This window comes from Magnolia sinica, chromosome 5 (assembly GCF_029962835.1).
Source record: "Magnolia sinica isolate HGM2019 chromosome 5, MsV1, whole genome shotgun sequence".
Lineage (NCBI taxonomy): Eukaryota > Viridiplantae > Streptophyta > Magnoliopsida > Magnoliales > Magnoliaceae > Magnolia > Magnolia sinica.
In genome coordinates, this window is record NC_080577.1 from 18,960,347 (window position 1) to 18,978,892 (window position 18,546).

Consider the following 18,546-nt stretch of genomic DNA (forward strand, 5'->3'; position numbering starts at 1 on the left):
AGAACTGGAAGAAGGAAACTTACTACCGAGGTTTTCCATATCCATTACGATGTGGCCATTAAGGGCGATATTTATAGGTAACAGTCATGACTATTATTATGCAATGTGGGGATGAAACGAGGTAGTTCATTTTTTTGGACCTTACCGGCCGTTACGGGCCATAGCGACCATTACCCCTGTAACAGTAAAAAAACTGCCCCTTTTTTTCTATTTTAATCCATTTTTCCACTTTTCTTATTACAAAAACTTTCCTAGATTATTTGCCATCAGATTTTGACCGCTCTTACAATAGTTTTTAGGATTAAAACCATAGATTGAAGCGATTTGGGCGAATAGAAGCTCTGTGGGCCATTTTAAAATAATAATAATAAAAGGTGGTATTTGTGCCTTTTTTATCTATTTCTAATTCTAATGCTTAATTGTGATGTGTAAATATTAGAGACAACAATATTCATAAATTCACTAGACAATCAAATACAACATTCTCACCAAAGAGTGGACCATTACGCTACCATAAACATGTTCAAAACAAAAAATGAATACATATGTGGAACAGTGTTTTAAGTATCGGCAATATCAGCCGATATATCCCACATTATATCTTATATCCCACCTGTGCGATACGAAACACACAAGTAGTGGGATATATCCCACATTTTCGATCCGGTGAGCATTTTCAATTTTTTATCATTTTTTCTATAAATCATGTTAAATTAGTGTCAACTTGTTACAAATCCATGATTTTTCATGTTTTGTATGAAAAATCATGGATTAGGAGCTTCAATTTGGAGAATTGGAGGAGATGGGCCAAGTTGCGGAAAATTGAAAAAAAAATTCAAAAATTCTCAATTTGTCGCAAATCGGTTGCAATCTATGTCCAAACATAAAATCAAACATATATGTAACCTAATCTAGTGATTCTTCTTTTGCTTTTGAATGTTTTACTTGTGTTTCACACATCTTCTTACATTTATAAATTATATGAATAGACTTTGAATATACTTGCATCAATTCAGTTAAACAGCGCATAGATTAGGACTCCATACAAAGAAAACCTATCGTGTGCACTTGTTTTTTATAATGTTTTGATTTATAAGTGTGTATTGATGTCTTTTTATACAATCACTGAAGTTTCATTGAAAAATTCGACCAGTTTCCCGATGTTTCCCAATATTTCCAACAACAGCAATACATTGCATGACACAACTGATATATCCCATGTGATAATTGATACGTATCTGTACCCCAAAGGTGCAATATATAACACGATACTGATATTTTGAACACCGGTCCTAATTGCTTCTTATCAAATACATCATATGTCACGACCAGTCTTAATGGTAGAAGTCCTATTGTGATTCTTAAACCAAGAAAAGATTTGTTCATATTCCTCGCTTATTTGGTTGTGTTTTCTTTTCTAATATTCTTGATCAACAAAAGGATACATTAGGTCCTCAGTCCATTATGTCTTTCTTGGACAATAAGAACAAGAGGTATGAATGTTATAGTCCTCACCTTTAAAAAAAATTTTAAAAAAAATCTCATCTCCATGGATATCACTTTTCCTGAGTTTATACCATTATCTCCTCCCGATCAACAATTTGCATCTTCTTCTTTTGAGATGGTGCATTTTCCTGCCATTCACCCTGCTAATAGTTTGGTTGCTCCAGTGAAATCTCACTTTGCAACTAAAGAGTTGCAGAGGTAAACCTGACAGAGGAAGAAAGTTGAATTTACGACCGCTTCAACCAACCACCAGTCTCTTCCACAATTCTGAGTGATTCTCCTTCTAACGATTTGCCATCTCTTCTCCTCTTGATCATGATTTGCCAATTAATGTTCATATAGGTGTTTGTTCTTGTCTTATAAGGAATCCTTCTCATCCTAGCACCTCTCATCCCCTCATTAATTTCATTTTCAATATTTCTCTCTCTCCTTCTTTCCGGTCATTTGTTGCTTTGTAGTCCTCTTTTGAAATTCCTTCCAGTGATGCAGATGCTCTTGCTCATTCAAAGTGGATAAGGCAATGCAAGAAGAAATGTAAGCTCAAAATCAAACTTGAATTTTAATATATCATCCCCAAGTGGTTTGGATAAGGCTTAGATGATGATGATGATGATGATGATCCTGAAGGAAAATAGCCGATTGATTGCAAGAGGGTGTTCATTGTCAATTACCATCCAAATGGCTCCATTGAGAAGTATAAAGCATGTTTGTTGCAACGAGCTTTACGCAAACATTTGATCTGGACCTTCATTGTTAGCTATAATCTCTTTGCGGTTTCTATAATGTGTTGCTCAACAATTAGCATCGCCATCACCTATTAGAGTTCATGTTTGTCAAACTCGCCAAACAATGCCATCTGATTGATAGCTCAATCCATTTGAGCAACACAATCTTGTCGGATCTACATCATTATCAATGGTCTTCTATCAACTTCACCATCTACGACACTGACCACCTCTGGCACCATTGCCGAATCTATCAATGACAATGTCTCATCAAACCTCTAATTCTCTTTGGTCATCATACTACGTCCCCATCAACCTACACTTCTAAACCAATTTGAGCCCTTCATCTTCCATCATTGTTGCTTCCATGTTCTGACTCTTCGTTAGACCAGATCCATTCCTTGTCGCCTACTTTTATTATGTTGTACTCCTCAACAACCAACCATCAGCAACCTCCCAAACCCATTAATTCCATTATGGACATCCGCAAAACACCATCTCAACCATCACGCATCCATCATAGCAACTTGGTCAACGGTGGAAGCCTCATGAACTTAGCATAATCCTCTTTACGAACTGTAAATCTATTTGCCCAAATCATGTCATCATTTTAATCCATGCCAGGTCGTAGAACTAGAGGGCTTTTCTATATCCATGCTAGAACTAAAAGAGAGAATGCGCAAAATTTGTGTTTCAAGTGATGCCCCGAACCAGACTCGCCGTTGATGCATTTGATGTAGTGACAATTTGTCTAGTCTCTCCCTTGGTACTTTTTGGCTTCTTCTGCCTCTTTTACTCAGCTCTTCCGTTCTTGGATCTAAATACAAGGATTTCTTCAACTCGGTTATTTTTAATGGTCTGTGGATCAAACGGCTCATGCTCATCGTAATTGCAATTTGTTGGAATTTGGAGGAGATTGTTTGATCTCTTAGACGTTCAGTGTTCCTTTGGTGCATCAGCTTCAGTGCTTCACAAAAATACCTTCATTTATGAGTACTTAACTCTGTACACCTATGACAATGTATCTTCTCATTACCAGGCATTTTGACAAGATGCATTTTTCATTATTCTATAGGGCATATGGACCGGACTTGTTATTGTGTTGGGCGTATGGACTGGAATTACCATTGTGCGGGGTATTTGGACCAGACTTGTTATTGTGTTGGGCGTATGGACCGGACTTATTATTGTGCGGGGTATTTGGACTGGACTTGTGTTTGTGTTGGGCATTTGGATTGGACTTGTGTTTGGGCAAGCTTTTGGACCCAACTTGTTATTATGTTAGGCATATGGACCAGATCTCGTTACCATGTCACCCTTCTAGCTACACCTTTTTTCCTATTGAAACAACGACAGTTAAACTCTCGGCCATCAAAATAGCAATTGTTGAAATCTCAACCACCGGAAGTGCCATTAAATCAATTATCAGTAATTGGAGTGCCACTGTGCCAGTGGTTTGCATCCCAAAAGTCATCAAAAGTGCTTGCTCGCTTCATGCAACTCGTCGTTTCGTTGCCTCATGCTACTCGTCGTTTAAATGTCATGTCACTGTTGAATTTGTTCTTTTGCTCGTGTAAATGTTCACCATACTTTTCAAACTCAAGTTACTCCTTTTGGAGCACCTTGAGTTTGAGGGGAATATTAGAGTGGATTAGGACAATCTTCCTATATTAGGAAATTTCCATTTTCTATTAAAATGTAGATCTCTACATATCTCTCTCCTCTTTCATATATTTCCATTATTCCAATCAAAATGAACAAGTTACAGTTTCCAATGTAGTTTCTTACGGTTTAACATATTCGTTTCTAATTCTATCACTCCTTATCTTGTTACTAATCCATCTCAAGATCCTCATTGCAGCTACACTCATCCTATGAACATATTGTCACTTAACTACTCAACATTTTATCCCATAAAGCGTGGTTGGTCTTAGAGTTATCCTGCAAAACGTCCCATTTAGTTTGAGTGGTACAAGACAATTACATAAAACTCTAGAGGTTTGCTTTAGATGAAAAGCTAAATTCCACATGATGTGAAGAATGCATCCCTACATATGCCTACGAGGACCATCAAAAGGAAGTTTGGATTTCAACCTACAGGGAGAGTGGAAGATCTATAGGTTGAAAAGGGCTTTCAACAGACTAAAACAATCTCCCAATCTGAGGGTATGGTTTGATAGATTCAGTAATGACATGCTAGAGATAGGGTATTAGAGAAGCTTGGCATATCATACACTCTTTTGTGTGGAGAAAGGAAGAGAAAATTGCTATCCCAAATATGTAGGCAGATGACATAATTGTTAAACGTGCTTAATGAGTGAGATTGAGATGTACAAGATGCCCTTACATCAGGAGTCGAACATTAAAGATTTTGGGGCCACTTAAATACTTCTTGGGAATTGAAATTGCTCAAAGTGTCAGATTTTTGTATTTATGAGAAAATACTCATTGGATCTATTCAAAGACACAGGTATGTTGGCAGCAGGGCCATTTGATACTCCAATAGAACAAAATCATGGGCTTCATGACCATGGCTCACAACATCCGTATTGTATTGGCCAATATACTTGTATCAACCTGATATGATACATGGTACAAGTCCGTATCGGCATGTTCCCAAAATAATGCATGTATCAGGCCCTAATATCATATATCAGCTACCATAGACTATATGTCAGTGTTGATACATTCTATATCAGTGACATGGCCATACATGCACTTTTTTTCTTTTCAATTTCTCTCATTTTCCTCTCCTTCTTTATTTCAACTAAAGAGGAAGTTTAGAAAGTCATTTTAGAGTCTTAGACTATATCTAGATCTATATTGGGAAACAAAAGACAACGGGATTCGATGAATCAAAGTGAAATGAACCATTAAAAAATGGAAAAAAGGGTAAATCATCACTCTTTTTTTCATATTTTCATCTACTTCTAGGTGTATTTCAATGTAATGGGCTTTAATCCATGAAATCAAGCTTGATTTATGTTCAATTAGAGCTCATTTGGTTGGCTTTTAGCAAGTTACGTCGACAAACAGCATATCAAAAAATGGATGGATACGCTATTATATATTATTCAAAACACACACAAAAATGATATATTCTTGAATTTCTCTTTTTCTCATTTTCTGATATTTTACACTAATTTTTTGCTCAAAATTTTCCAGCTGATGCAGGCTGAAACTGATAAAATAGCCAGATTTCGGTCAAACCAATGCACCCAACGATACTGATATTCAAAGCCATGTTTATGACAATCAAGATGAGGTTATTACATATCCAGCGTGTTGCAAAAGGCGTGTGGGAAAACTCATTTACCTAACAACAACTAGACCAGATATTACAAATGCAATCAATGTTGTTAGTCAATTCATGCATGTTCCTCAATCATCTCATATGACAGTCATCTATAGAATCCTGAAATATCTGATGTCAACACCTAGTAAAGGCAATGTAATAAGTATCAACGATATCAGCCAATATATCCCATAATATATCTTGTATCCCACCTGTGCGATACAATACATACAAGTATGGGATATATCTGATGCAGGACATGAAAATTAAATATCATATGCGAGATTTCAAGCTTAAGATCACATTAGTTCAGAAACAATTACACAAATTCCATATCCTACATGAAAGTCGTAACATTCAATTAGGGGGAATCTATGCAGGTCCAGGCCTACACATGCTAAGGCTGGATTAATAAAAATTATGAACCAAATGATACTCAAAGATAAGAAATAATCATCCACACATGCATAGTAATCAGTCCCTAATCCAAGGGATTCAAAAATTCCAATTCGAGGAACCCTAGGGTAAGAAAAAGGGCATAAAATTAGAGATTTGAGTAATTTAGGGTTAGGTTTAGGGATTTTGGGTGAAAGCGGAGTGAAAGAAAAGAAAGAGACAAACCAGAGAAGTATCGCACGCGTGAACAACAACAATGGCCCAAACGCACGTGCGTGTGATCCCGGCCGCACGTGTGTGGGGCCCACTATTCAGAAAAAGGCTACCTTGACCCTAGTCAGCTAGGGATGGACTCCAAAACCCCCAAATCTCAGCTCGATCTGATATACAGTTTGTGCGTGGTGCTCCGCCGAAGTTTCAGCCCTCCTGTAGGGCCAGATTCTGAAATTCTACTGTGGGGAGGAGAATTGCTGCAATAGATGATTAATTCAAAGTATAGATGATGGGGTGAGATGAGAAGAAGGGATGGTAGAAGATGGGTAGTAGAGATGGCGATGGATGGGGGCAAATCAACATAAATGTGGCTTCGCAACACGGTAGTTAACCTTTCGATGAAGAGAGGGCTTCGCACCCAATTAGGCTTCACAACTCCGAGAGTAGGAACACGCAGAATTTTTATTATTCTTCAATGAATCAAAAAAGCTACAAGGGGTGCCTATTTATAGGAAAACCCTATACCCAAAAACTCGCGCCATGTGCGCAACCTACTACTTGGCGATGAAGTAAACTAAAATAAAAACCAAACAAAGAAATCTAAAGCGTTAATGATGTTTTAAATAATATCAATGAGCAAGACCTAAAGTATGAGATCAATCCGACTAGTGGGCCGAGATCATGAGATCCCATGATGGGCTTTACTTGACTATCGGGCCCACTCTTTTGAGCCAAACTTCGTCTTCTAACGAGGAGGCCCTCCCTGGACATCGTCATCGAGCTAGATCGACGGTGGGGCCCTCCTTCGTAAGTACGTGCGTAGGGGGTGGCGCACGTGCACATGTGCGCATGATGTCCCCATTAATTCTCCCCGGCTGCGAAGATTTCATAACTGGCGAAATAAAACTCCTGAACCGCTCGGAGATGTAAGGATCAAGTTTCTAAAGCTCTTCCTTAGTGAGTCACGTGCTGTCTGAAGCTAGGCGTGACTTCCATTTAACCAAGTACTTCTGAAACCGCCGTCCGACGTTGAAACTATCTGATGGTCCAGGATATCCTCTATTTCCTCTTTGGGTGTGTGAAGTTTAGGTATGGGAGGTAGTGGCTGAGAAAATGGGTCGGGAAAGATAGGTATGGGAGGTAGAGGCTGGGAAGATGGGTCGGGACCGGTAGGTATGGGAGGTAGAGGCTGGAAAAATGGGTTGGGAAGGGTAGGTATGGGAGGTAGAGGCTGGGAAGAAAGGTCATGAAGAGTAGGTATGGGAGGTAGAGGCTGGAAAAATGAGTCGGGAGGGAGCCATGGATCAAGGGAAAGGTCTAATGAATCAGGATGGTTAGGCGAAAGGCTGGACAATGCATCAATGGCCCCTTGAAATGCAACTAGATCTTCCACATTGAATGTGGAACTAATTCCTATGGAGGGTGGAAGATTTAACACATACGTATTGAGATCGTTTCGTTTTATAATTTTGATGGGTCCAGCGCTACGCGCATGTAACTTACGAACGGACCCCGAAGGATACCGTTCAGGCCTGATGCGGACCATCACAGAGTCCTTTACATTGAATTTCTTGAAACATTTATGCTGATCTGCAAAAAATTTGTAATGTTCATTACTAGTAGTGATCTTCTACCTGATTTCTTGATGTCATGAATGAATGTAATGCACAAAAGACTCTGCAGGCTCTAATGGCTTATGAGACAGTGACATAGGGACAAGATCAATAGGTTTCTCAGGTTTATAACCAGTAACGACTTCATAAGAACTGAGACTTGTGGACCTATCGACAGAACTATTAAACGCAAACTCGACTGTAGCTATTACGGTATCTCATGTTCTGGTGTGCTTTATATCCCTCCTAAGGGGAGACTCATCCGGTAGATCATCAGGAAAGACATCATGAAACTCATCCACTACCGGAATGGTCTCAGTAAGTAACTCTACACTAGCCTCTGGTGCACTCTCTCTAGCCATGAGGCCGCACATGTTGTACCCCTCAAAATAATGGTCTTGATGTCCCTCATGGGGTGGGGGTACGGGTGCACGCCCATGACTTATTCCTTGGCCACCTCCATTCATTGGTCTATCCTCCTGGCCACCTGCCTGAGATTGGCCATCTTCCGTAATGGTGGGGTTTGTCCTAAGGGAGGCCTCTATTTAGTCAAGGCATTGATCTATGTCTTGTTCCAAGCGCTTACCCCAAGACTCGATGTGCTGGGACAACTTGTCTAGTGACTCTAGCTGTTGTTCCATGTTTAGTGTAGGGTGCTAACCAAAACCATGACCCGTAAGTGTGGGCGTACAACTTGCAACTCCACCTAAGGACTTTCTACGACGACTATATGGGACTAAATGATCCTATGAGAGAAACTATGCAGTGCTACTAAAATCCAACAATATAGTTGTCAAAATAAAGGAATAACAGAAAGTTACAGCAATGTAAATTGCTAACTTCCTGCTAACAGAAATTTCAGCAACTAATATCAGAGACTATGGACTCCTAAAAGCTACATGTGATGAACTGAATGCATGATGGACTCAAACAAACTAACCATAAACATGCAATGTATTCCCTTATAAGAACCCTAAGCTCTGATACCAAATTTGATGGACATGAAAATTAAATATGATATGAGAGATTTCAGGCTTAAGATCACATTAGTTCAGAAACAATTACACAAATTCCATATCCCACATGAAAGTCTAAATATTCAATTAAGGGGAATCTATGTGGGTCCAGGCCTACACATGATAAGGCCGGATCAATAAAAATTATGAACCAAATGATACTCAAAGATAAGAAATAATCATCTACACATGCATAGTAATCAGTTCCTAATCCAAGGAATTCAGAAATTCCAATTCGGAGAACCCTAGGGTAAGAAAAATGGCATAAAATTGGAGATTTGAGTAATTTAGGATTAGGTTTAGGAATTTTGGGTGAAAGCGGAGTGAAAGAAAAGAAAGAGACAAACCAAAGAAGTACCGCACACGTGGACAACAACAATGGCCCAAACGCACGTGCGTGTGATCTCAGCCGCACATGTGTGGGGCCCACTATTCAGAAAAAGGCCACCTTGGCCCTAGTCGGCTAGGGATGGACTCCAAAACTCCCAAATCTCAACTCGATCCGATGTACAATTTGTGCGTGGTGCTCCACCGAAGTTTCAGCCCTCCTGTAGGGCCAGATTCTGAAATTCTACTGTAGGGAAGAGAATTGCTGCAATAGATGATTAATTCAAAGTGTAGATGATGGGGTGAGATGAGAAGAATGGATGGTAGAAGATGGGTAGTAGAGATGGCGATGGATGGGAGCAAATCGGGATAGATGTGACTTCGCACCACGGTAGTTAACCCTTCAATGAAGGGAGGCCTTCACACCCAATTAGGCTTCACAACTCTGAGAGTAGGAAAACGTAGAATTTTTATTAATCTTCAATGAATCAAAAAAGCTACAAGGGATGCCTATTTATAAGGAAAACCCTATACTCCAAAACTCATACCATGTGCGCAACCTATTACTTAGCGATGAAGTAAACTAAAATAAAAACCAAACAAAGAAATCTAAAGCGTTCATGATGTTTTAAATAATATCAATAAGCAAGACCTAAAGTATGAGATCAATCCGACTAGTGGGCCACGATCGTGAGATCCCATGATGGGCTTTACTTGACTATCGAGCCCACTCTTTTGAACCAAACTTCGTCTTCTAACTAGGAGGCCCTCCTTGGACGTCGTCATCGAGCTAGATCAACGGTGGGGCCCTCCTTTGTACGTACGTGTGTAGGTGGGTGGCGTGCGTGCGCATTTGCGCATGATGTCCCCATCAATATCCCACATTTTCGATCTAGTGAGCATTTTTTTTTTTTTTATCCTTTTTTCTGTAAATCATGTTAATTAGTGTCGAATTGTTACAAATCCATGAAAATCATGGATTGGGAGCTTCAATTTTGAGCTTTGGAGGAGATGGGCCAAGTTGTGGAAATTTGAAAAAAAAAAATCAAAATTTTCCAATTTCTCGCAAATTGGTTGCAATATTTGTGTCCAAATATAAAATCAAATATGTATGTAACCGGATCTAATGATTCTTCTTTTGCTTTTGAATGTATTGCTTATTTTTCCACACGTCTTCTTACATTTATAAATTATATGAATAGACTTCGAATATACTTGCATCAATTCAGTTAAACAATGCATAAATTAGGACCCCAGACAAAGAAAACCTATCATGTGCACTTGTTTTTTGTAATGCTTTGATTTATAAGTGTGTATTGATGTCTTTTTTAACAATCACTGAAGTTTTATTGAAAATTTCAACCAATTTCCCAATGTTTCCCCATGTTTCCAACAACAGTGATACATTACGTGATACAACCGATATATCACTTGCGATAACCAATATGACGTACCCCAAAAGTGTGATACATAACGCAATACCGATATTTCGAACACTGATTTGGAATATTTACATTACTCTACATTTTCGAAATATTTTTCCAAAATTTTTCAGGCAAAAAAAAAAAAAAAAAAAAAAATCATCCATTACGGGGGTCATAACAGTCGTTACGCCCCCATATCGTTAATAGTGGTGACCTTTATGGCAACCATTTCCGATATGGAATACCTTGCTTACTTCATGATCTAACTAGTTAGAAAAAGTTTAGTAGGACTACAATACCTTATCTTCTCTCTAACTCTAAATAATTTTTGCAGTGAACCAGGTATACCTGTCATACATCAACCACATATGATTCATGCAGAAGATGTTAAAAGAAATCACTAACATCATCATCATCATCATCATCATAGCCTAGTGCCTGTTTTATGTATCCTATTTCACCAATCATTCCTCTCCATTATGCTTGGTTAGTGAATGAGCCTTTATATCCCTTCTCATCATCTCAATCTAATGCATCTTAGGTCATACCCCCGCCCTCCGTTCTAGCCCTTCAACCCTAATCTCAATGGATTCTCCATCAATTTATCTCCTACTTGGGCCACTCATAGATTCCTTCAAATGACATCATTCTTCTTTTCGTGGATTTTTGCTTAAAAGTGGTTAATTTGATTCTTAATGATCAGGACAGGTCCAAGATACTCAATATGGCGAAAAATAGGTTAAGAAATATTGGCATTGCTTCCCAATCCCAACCTTGAACTAAAGCCCATATTGGATGACATTTTAATGAAAATACCCTGAGGTAGACTTTGATAGGTCTAAACTAAAACTTAAACCCATCCTTAGGAATGCCATGAGATTCATGAGAGGAGATGAATTGCGGCACACATGAGAAATATTGTAACTGTGTGAGAAATCCGAGTCGTTCCTTATGCGGGAGTGGGACATACCTAGGCCCATAAATCAAGCCAATCTAATCATGAACTTAGCAACCCTTTATGAGGAAAATTGATAATTAGAATGAACATCCACAATGGCCTGCATGTTCAGCATACATGTGTTGACACATGATCGCCAGATCCTGGATTTGGAGTGGCACGTTCCTATGGAGCCCTAGCCGGCACACAACTCGAATCTCAATCTATCCCAAAGTCATTGTTGTCTACAGATGATTAGTGTCATCTACGTTTCCTAGAACCCAGTGCATTATGCCTAGAAAAAGCACATAGAAATAGAGTATCACTTAATGGCAGGAAGTGTAGTTATTCAATGGCTATTATATATTCCTTAGTGCCATAAACATAAAGAGTGAACTTAGCCATGAACACATGAGAATATTCTCGTGGCACACACAAGAAAATTGAAACCATGTAAGAGATCTAGGCCATTCCTTATGTGGTACATGCCATGAACATGCCAGGGCCCATAAATTAGCCCAATCTAGTCATGAACTTAGCCACTCTTTTATGAGGAATATTGACAATTGGAAAGGTCATCAACACTGGCCTACATGTTCTGCATACATGTGTGAACACACGACTTCAGCATACATGTGTGAACACGACTACATGATCCTGGATTTTGGAGTGGCATGTTCAAGTTAAGCCCTAACTGGTACACAACTCAGATTTCACTCTATCCCAAAGTCACTGTTGTCTTGAGATAATAAGGGACGTCTACATTTCCTAGACCCAGTGCTTTATGCTTAGAAAAGCATGTTGAGATAGAGTATCACTTAACGGCAGAAACTGTAGATGTTGATTAGACATGATAGACTCGTTATGTGCATTGAAGGGTAAAGTTGCATATATTCTCACAAAATCCCTGTCCAAAAGTACAATATTAATAGGTATAACTAGCTTTAGATGCAAATTACAAGCAAATTAGCTTGAGGGATGATTGTTAGAGAATAACTAACAGCATATTAAATTTTGTTGGCAGAATAAAGACAGATTGGTCAGTTACAATTTATTTTAATGTTGTTCCCTTCATTTGGAATATTAGAGCACAAGAGTAGTATCACCCAACCTAAGTATCTTATTTAATCAATGAAAAGGGTTTACTACCAACACGAATGCAGATGTAAAGTGAAAAGTTATTACAGTAGACTGCCAAAAGAAAAGCAGTCCATAAAAATTCAATTTTTAAAAGGGAAAGGATTAATTTTAACCTACATTGATAATGTCATTCAGCTACAAGAAAAATCCTTTACTATAACAGGAAAAGGTAACATGAAATTAGAGAATCAATTTTTGTCAATAACGGAAGAAGCAAAAATTAGTGCAACTCAAAAGCAATAAAAGCTAGAGAAATTTCTCAATACTTCATTGGAGATAAGAGAGAACCTACATTATGGAAGATATAGCAAATACATTCAGGCATGAACCGAACATTTGAAGCTTCGCCCCAGATAAGAAGGTAAAGTCCAATATAAAGGAGCTCCAACTGTTGCATCTCAGCATTACTTGGAAACCTGCATAGAAAGCAGAGAGAGGTCCGTTAGATGCAGGAAGCAATTATTATGGTTGAGAAAACAGTTAGAGAGTAACAATTCCCCTCAATCACTATCTGAAGACGTTGGCTTATTTTGGTTATGTAACTGCTTACTTGATGTTCGAATGGATATGCAAATAAGCACACCATGAATGGTAGTTCTTGAAAATCTTGTCCATCAGAAGCTGTATGGTTTCACTATTCAGCTGCAAGTTCAAAGTATCTACATCAATATTCTCAGTTTGAACAGCTAAACAGCCTACTTCAGATTACCAAAAACATTGAAGCTCCATAATAAAGGATAAATTACATGGCTATATTCCCCATGGAGCCTATTCCTTGTGTCAATGTTTGCAAGTAGCAAAATTAAGTGCTCCCTCTGATTCGCCACATTTCCTTTCTGCATGCCAAGAAATTGAACACAGCAAGTACAATCAGATAGTCTGAGCTTTTTCTCATATGAGTATTCCAAGTATATACATAGGAACATCCGTTTGTATCTAAATGATAAAAATAAAAAATAAAATAAAACAGAGAGAGAGAAATTACAGGAGCAGTAAATGCAGACTGACACCTAATACCTGAAATCCAAAGGTTAACCACAGCCAGTCAAGCAAATCATGGATAGATTTATCCCCATGTCCAGGCATTAAAAAATCATCACTTTTACTGGGAGCACTCTCTGTTGATTGGATCCTGGGCTTTGGAAGATTATCCAGCCTACGCAGAGCACTTACTGCAGCTTTGATCTAAAATATATATATATATGGTGTTGAAGGAAAACAAGAGATAACTGGTAGAAAAAGAAATGGTTGAGTGCAATCAGGAGGCCACTATCTGACCTCAGGAAGTTCCATGATTGGTGAAGTTGCACCAGATGTATGTAGAGGAAGAATATTATACTGGGCATAATGCTCTTTCTTACGCTCAACTTCTTCAGCATATCGTTCTATCTGCAAATGCAAGATGCAGTTTAGTTTCCTATCTTAGATGTAAATTAGCTGCCAAATGCAAAAGAAGCCATACTAAGAACTTGTATGTGCCATCACAACTCATAGTAATACTGTACTAAACAAACCTCATCGACTTTCTCTGAAGGTGCCACAGTTTTCAGTACATCATATAGAATGGATGCCATCTGATAGTTCTTGGCCATCTCCTCACTACATTTAGTTTCATGAATCAGCAAGAGTGAAGAAAATATAGTAACTACGGAATGTGCTCAAACCTTGCAGTATCAGTTATCAATGAAGTCTCAATCAAAATATGAGCAAGTCCACAATTCAGTGTAAAGCCTCACGGTTTTCTTTTGGTGGGGCCTTCTTTGACGTTTTCTTCATAGAACCATTGGTAAAACTTTTGCATTTCTCTGCTGTCATTCTTGGCAAGCATCCGTTTTGTCTCTACTTCTTCCTGCCACCAAGAGAATCATACACATGTTTTAAATGATAAAGAGATTCATTATTTATTCATTCATCTTTCATCCCGAGCTCAAACCATTGCAGAGAAATATCAAACCTGATGACCCATTGACTTCACAAGATTCGCTTCCAGAAAGGAAAAGGTCAAGGTCCTTTCAAAAGACAAAATAAAAGTAACTCTACAAAGCAATGACCTTAAATTGGGGGATAGTGGCAGCTTATAGAACTTCCTTCGAGATCAGTATATTAGATATGATGGGTACATGATCCATAACTGCAAACAGTAACATCAGCACATGTATGTCTATGAGGCAACATGGTTTCCTCTCACAAATTATTTACATAGAAGAGACATTGGGCTCTAGCCAAATTGTTGGGATAGGGGTTAGATGAAGATGTTGATGATGAGATTTTGGGCTCTATCCCATGCTCAAGTTGCATGGAACAAAGACAGTGTATTGGTTAGGATTGTCAATGGGATACACTGGCCCCAGTCACACCTTTAGGCCCGAACTGTTTTTGGCAAGGCTTGGATTGCTTTACCAGGCCTGAGGTGGCCAGACTCAGGCTGTGTTCCAAAGCCCATAAAGCCCCATCCAAAATTACAGAGCCTGAGAACCAGTCCATCACTTTATTGGTTTTAACTTTAAATATATTATATGCAGCCAATGTTCGATAACACATTACGTATCACATCCTTGGGATACAGATATGTATCGGTTATCGCACAAGATATATCGTTTGTATTGGTTAATTTATCACACTTTTTGGGAAACATCAGGAAACATTGGAAAAATGGTTGAATTTTTCAATGAAACTTCAGGAATTGTTAAAAACGACCTTAATACACTTTTAAATCATAACATCTCAAAAAAGAATTGCACATAATGGGTTTTCTTTGTATAGGGTCCTAAGCTATGCACTGCCTGACTGAAGTAATGCAACTATATTCAAATTGAATGCATAACATTTAGAGAGTACATGATGATCATTTCATCAAACACTTCTAAATACTTCGAAATTAATCTCAATTGACAGCTGGTTGAAGGGAAATTTCGAATATATATATATATATATATATATATATATATATATATATATATATAAATTTTTAATTAAAAATGATTTTTATTTTTCGAAAATTGACAAGGACATAACAAATTAGTAGATCATCCCTCATGCCTGCTTGATTTCATGTTTGGAGTGCAACATTGCAAGCAATTTGGGAGAAATTTCGATTTTTTCTCAAATTGGACCACCTACACTCAAATTTCAAAATTAGAGTGTATGTGATGAACTGATGATCATTTTATCAAATACTCTAAACACTGCAAAATTAGTCTTAATTGATAGCTGGTTGAAGAAAATTTTCAAAAAAAAAAAACATGGAGAACTTGAAGAACCAATGGATATCAAAATCAAAGCTCCAACTCCATGATTTTTCATGCAAAACATGAAGAACCAATGGATTTAAAACCATTTGACGTTGATTTAACATAATTTCAACAAAAAAAGGGATCGGAAATTGAAAATTTCCACCGGATCGATCATGTGGGATATATTGGCACTACCTATGCGTCTCGTATCGCGCATGTGGGATACAAGATATATCGTGGGATATATCGGCCGATATCATCGATATTTAAAACATTGTATGCAGCAATAAGGGATATTTTTGAATCACTACACTATATATTTAACGAAGAAATCCCAATTCTTTAACAACCCTTATCCTCTCCAATGAATTAATTCAGATTTACTTCAAATATAGCATACATACTACAACATAGTTGCAAATCTGGACTCAACTCAGCTCAACTTGGGCTGGGCAGTTCGACCAGGTGGGTCAAAAAATTAATTATTTAATTACATAATTATTATAAATAATATTCTTCTCCTTCTCCTTCTCCTTCTTTCTTCTTCATTCCTCTTTTCCTTTTTACTTCTTCTCTTCCACCTCCCTTCTCCTTCTCCTTCTGCTCCTCCTCCCCCTTATTGGGCCGAGTGGACTCGGCCCGAGCCCTGATCAACTCAAGAAGTCAGATCCTAGTTGATACAATCTGGGTGCATCTCGGCCATGTCACCTAGTTGGTGACCGGGCTGATTTGACACACAAAAGTGGGGCCCATAAGATTACATGAACTGTGCAGCAAAAAATAAGGGCCTTTTGTAATTTAATTACATTATACTTATGGAACAGACCCTAATTCCATTGAATGTGAACTTTTGTTCCACCATCTTCTTAACCATCTACTTACAGGCCATAAATCAAATGGTTACGATCTCTAAGTCTAGCTGATTTCAAGGGAAATCACTTTCTGTAGTTTGGCCCATAAGATCAACAGTTTGGATCACCAAACCAGTTCTAAATGTACAAATTCTTGCAAGAACATTTTTGGCTGGGCTCTGGATAGGCTCAGACACAAACTTTATCCTGACATGGGCTTCGGCCAAGCTCAGCCATGCTGCCTAGTTGACAAGCCTAGCACTGGCTTTTTTAGATTCTCTGTAGGATCAGGGCTTCTAACCCTCTCTGAGGCTCTGTGCATAGTGTCGCACTTTGACCAGTCCTAACCTCAACTACTTATATGGCCAAATTTAACAGATTTGACATGCTTTGATCGGGAAGGAATGATTGTACCTTGGGTGATAAGATTCAACTGGAGTAACACAGAAATGACATGATTTGATTGAATATAGCAATTTCAACACCCACTATTTGACCAAATCTGACCCATTGTGACTGGCTTTGCCAATTTGACCAGGTTTGACCAACTTCAAGATGAACGCACATAAATGAGCATCAATAGTTTTGTCACTTTTCCTTTTATAGAGTGGAATGGTGTAAAATGATTCTGTAGACGACCCCAATTAGTTGGGATAAGGCTACGATGATGATGATGAACATTATGGTCACTTTTTATGTCAATTTTGGGGCTTAAAAGCTTTCACTCAGCTTAAAATGATCCAAGATATATCCACGGATGAGCAGAAAGCAATAATATCTCTATGCTGGAACAGAATTTATATGTATACTGATTAAAATTATTTATGCAGTTTCAGAATTATTTTCACTTTCCTGTCTTAAAATTTTCTACTTTCTTCCTTGTGAGCCTACAGTTTTCAGCGTACATGCATTGCAATATATTTGAGTGTGAGAGCACACATATCAGTCGTCCTGTGGGTCGTAAGTTAGATTTTGGGAAGATTGGTGGTGTGGGGAGGCAATGCTTCAATTTTCTTTTGGTAGGCTCTACAACTTAGCCACACATAAGGAGGCAAACAGTCATGGACTACAATGAAGAAGTTGAGAACAGGACTGTTTGGACTCCTATTTTCAGAATGAATCTATTCAACATAGAGGAGACAAGCTCCTTTATCTATTGGGGGTTCTATCGGCTGTGGCAATTGAGTAAACTAGGGAGGACAAGCTTCTTTGGTTATGGAATGCCTAGAAAACACATTACACTAGCAATTCATGAATATGACAATGATCTATAATATAAAGTCATTCAACTAGTGTCAAAAAAGCAAAAAGAAATGAGGATTGATAACATCTACCAAACACAAAAATACGTGATACATCTAGGGTCCATTTGGGTACGGGATCCTGCGTTATCGGGATTAAGTCTAATCCCCTTTTTTTTTGGGCCCCATGCCCTCCACATCAGATTCGCCAGGCTAAAGTGGCAGTTCCTCCACATAATTGCAATTAACAGTGTTTTAAGTTTTTCTTTCTAAAACTTCCGTGATTGCATTTATGAGGAAAGGACCACTTTTGTGCAGTGATCCGACAAAGAGTACATAGCGCTACCAAAATCAGGATTAGTATTTATCCCAATTTCATGGGATCCGCTACCCAAATGGACCACTAGTAATTCCTGAATATAACAGTAATCTATAATTCGAGGTCACTCAGCCAATTTTAAAAAAAAAACAAAAACAAAAAGAAATGAAGAACGAAGCATTACATCTACCAAACACTAAAATATGCAATAGATCTTAATTAGTTCCTAAGAAACACGACAATGGGAAAAAACATGCACCAAAACAATTTTACACTAGTAATTCTTGAATCTGAAAGAGATCAACCATTC

At 38.2% G+C, this 18,546-nt stretch overlaps 1 protein-coding gene across 1 annotated transcript in view; it reads right to left on the reverse strand.

Annotated features, from left to right (window-relative positions):
- LOC131245655 (callose synthase 7) overlaps nucleotides 1-18,546 on the reverse strand; it is a 108,625-nt gene that overhangs the window by 64,335 nt on the left and 25,744 nt on the right. Inside the window, exons 3-9 of the mRNA XM_058245251.1 lie at nucleotides 14,329-14,441; nucleotides 14,107-14,191; nucleotides 13,871-13,981; nucleotides 13,610-13,777; nucleotides 13,339-13,428; nucleotides 13,143-13,234; nucleotides 12,885-13,008 (exon numbers count right to left, since the gene is read on the reverse strand). Of these exons, the coding sequence (XP_058101234.1) occupies nucleotides 12,885-13,008; nucleotides 13,143-13,234; nucleotides 13,339-13,428; nucleotides 13,610-13,777; nucleotides 13,871-13,981; nucleotides 14,107-14,191; nucleotides 14,329-14,441 (783 nt within the window). The remainder of the gene's footprint in view (nucleotides 1-12,884; nucleotides 13,009-13,142; nucleotides 13,235-13,338; nucleotides 13,429-13,609; nucleotides 13,778-13,870; nucleotides 13,982-14,106; nucleotides 14,192-14,328; nucleotides 14,442-18,546) is intronic.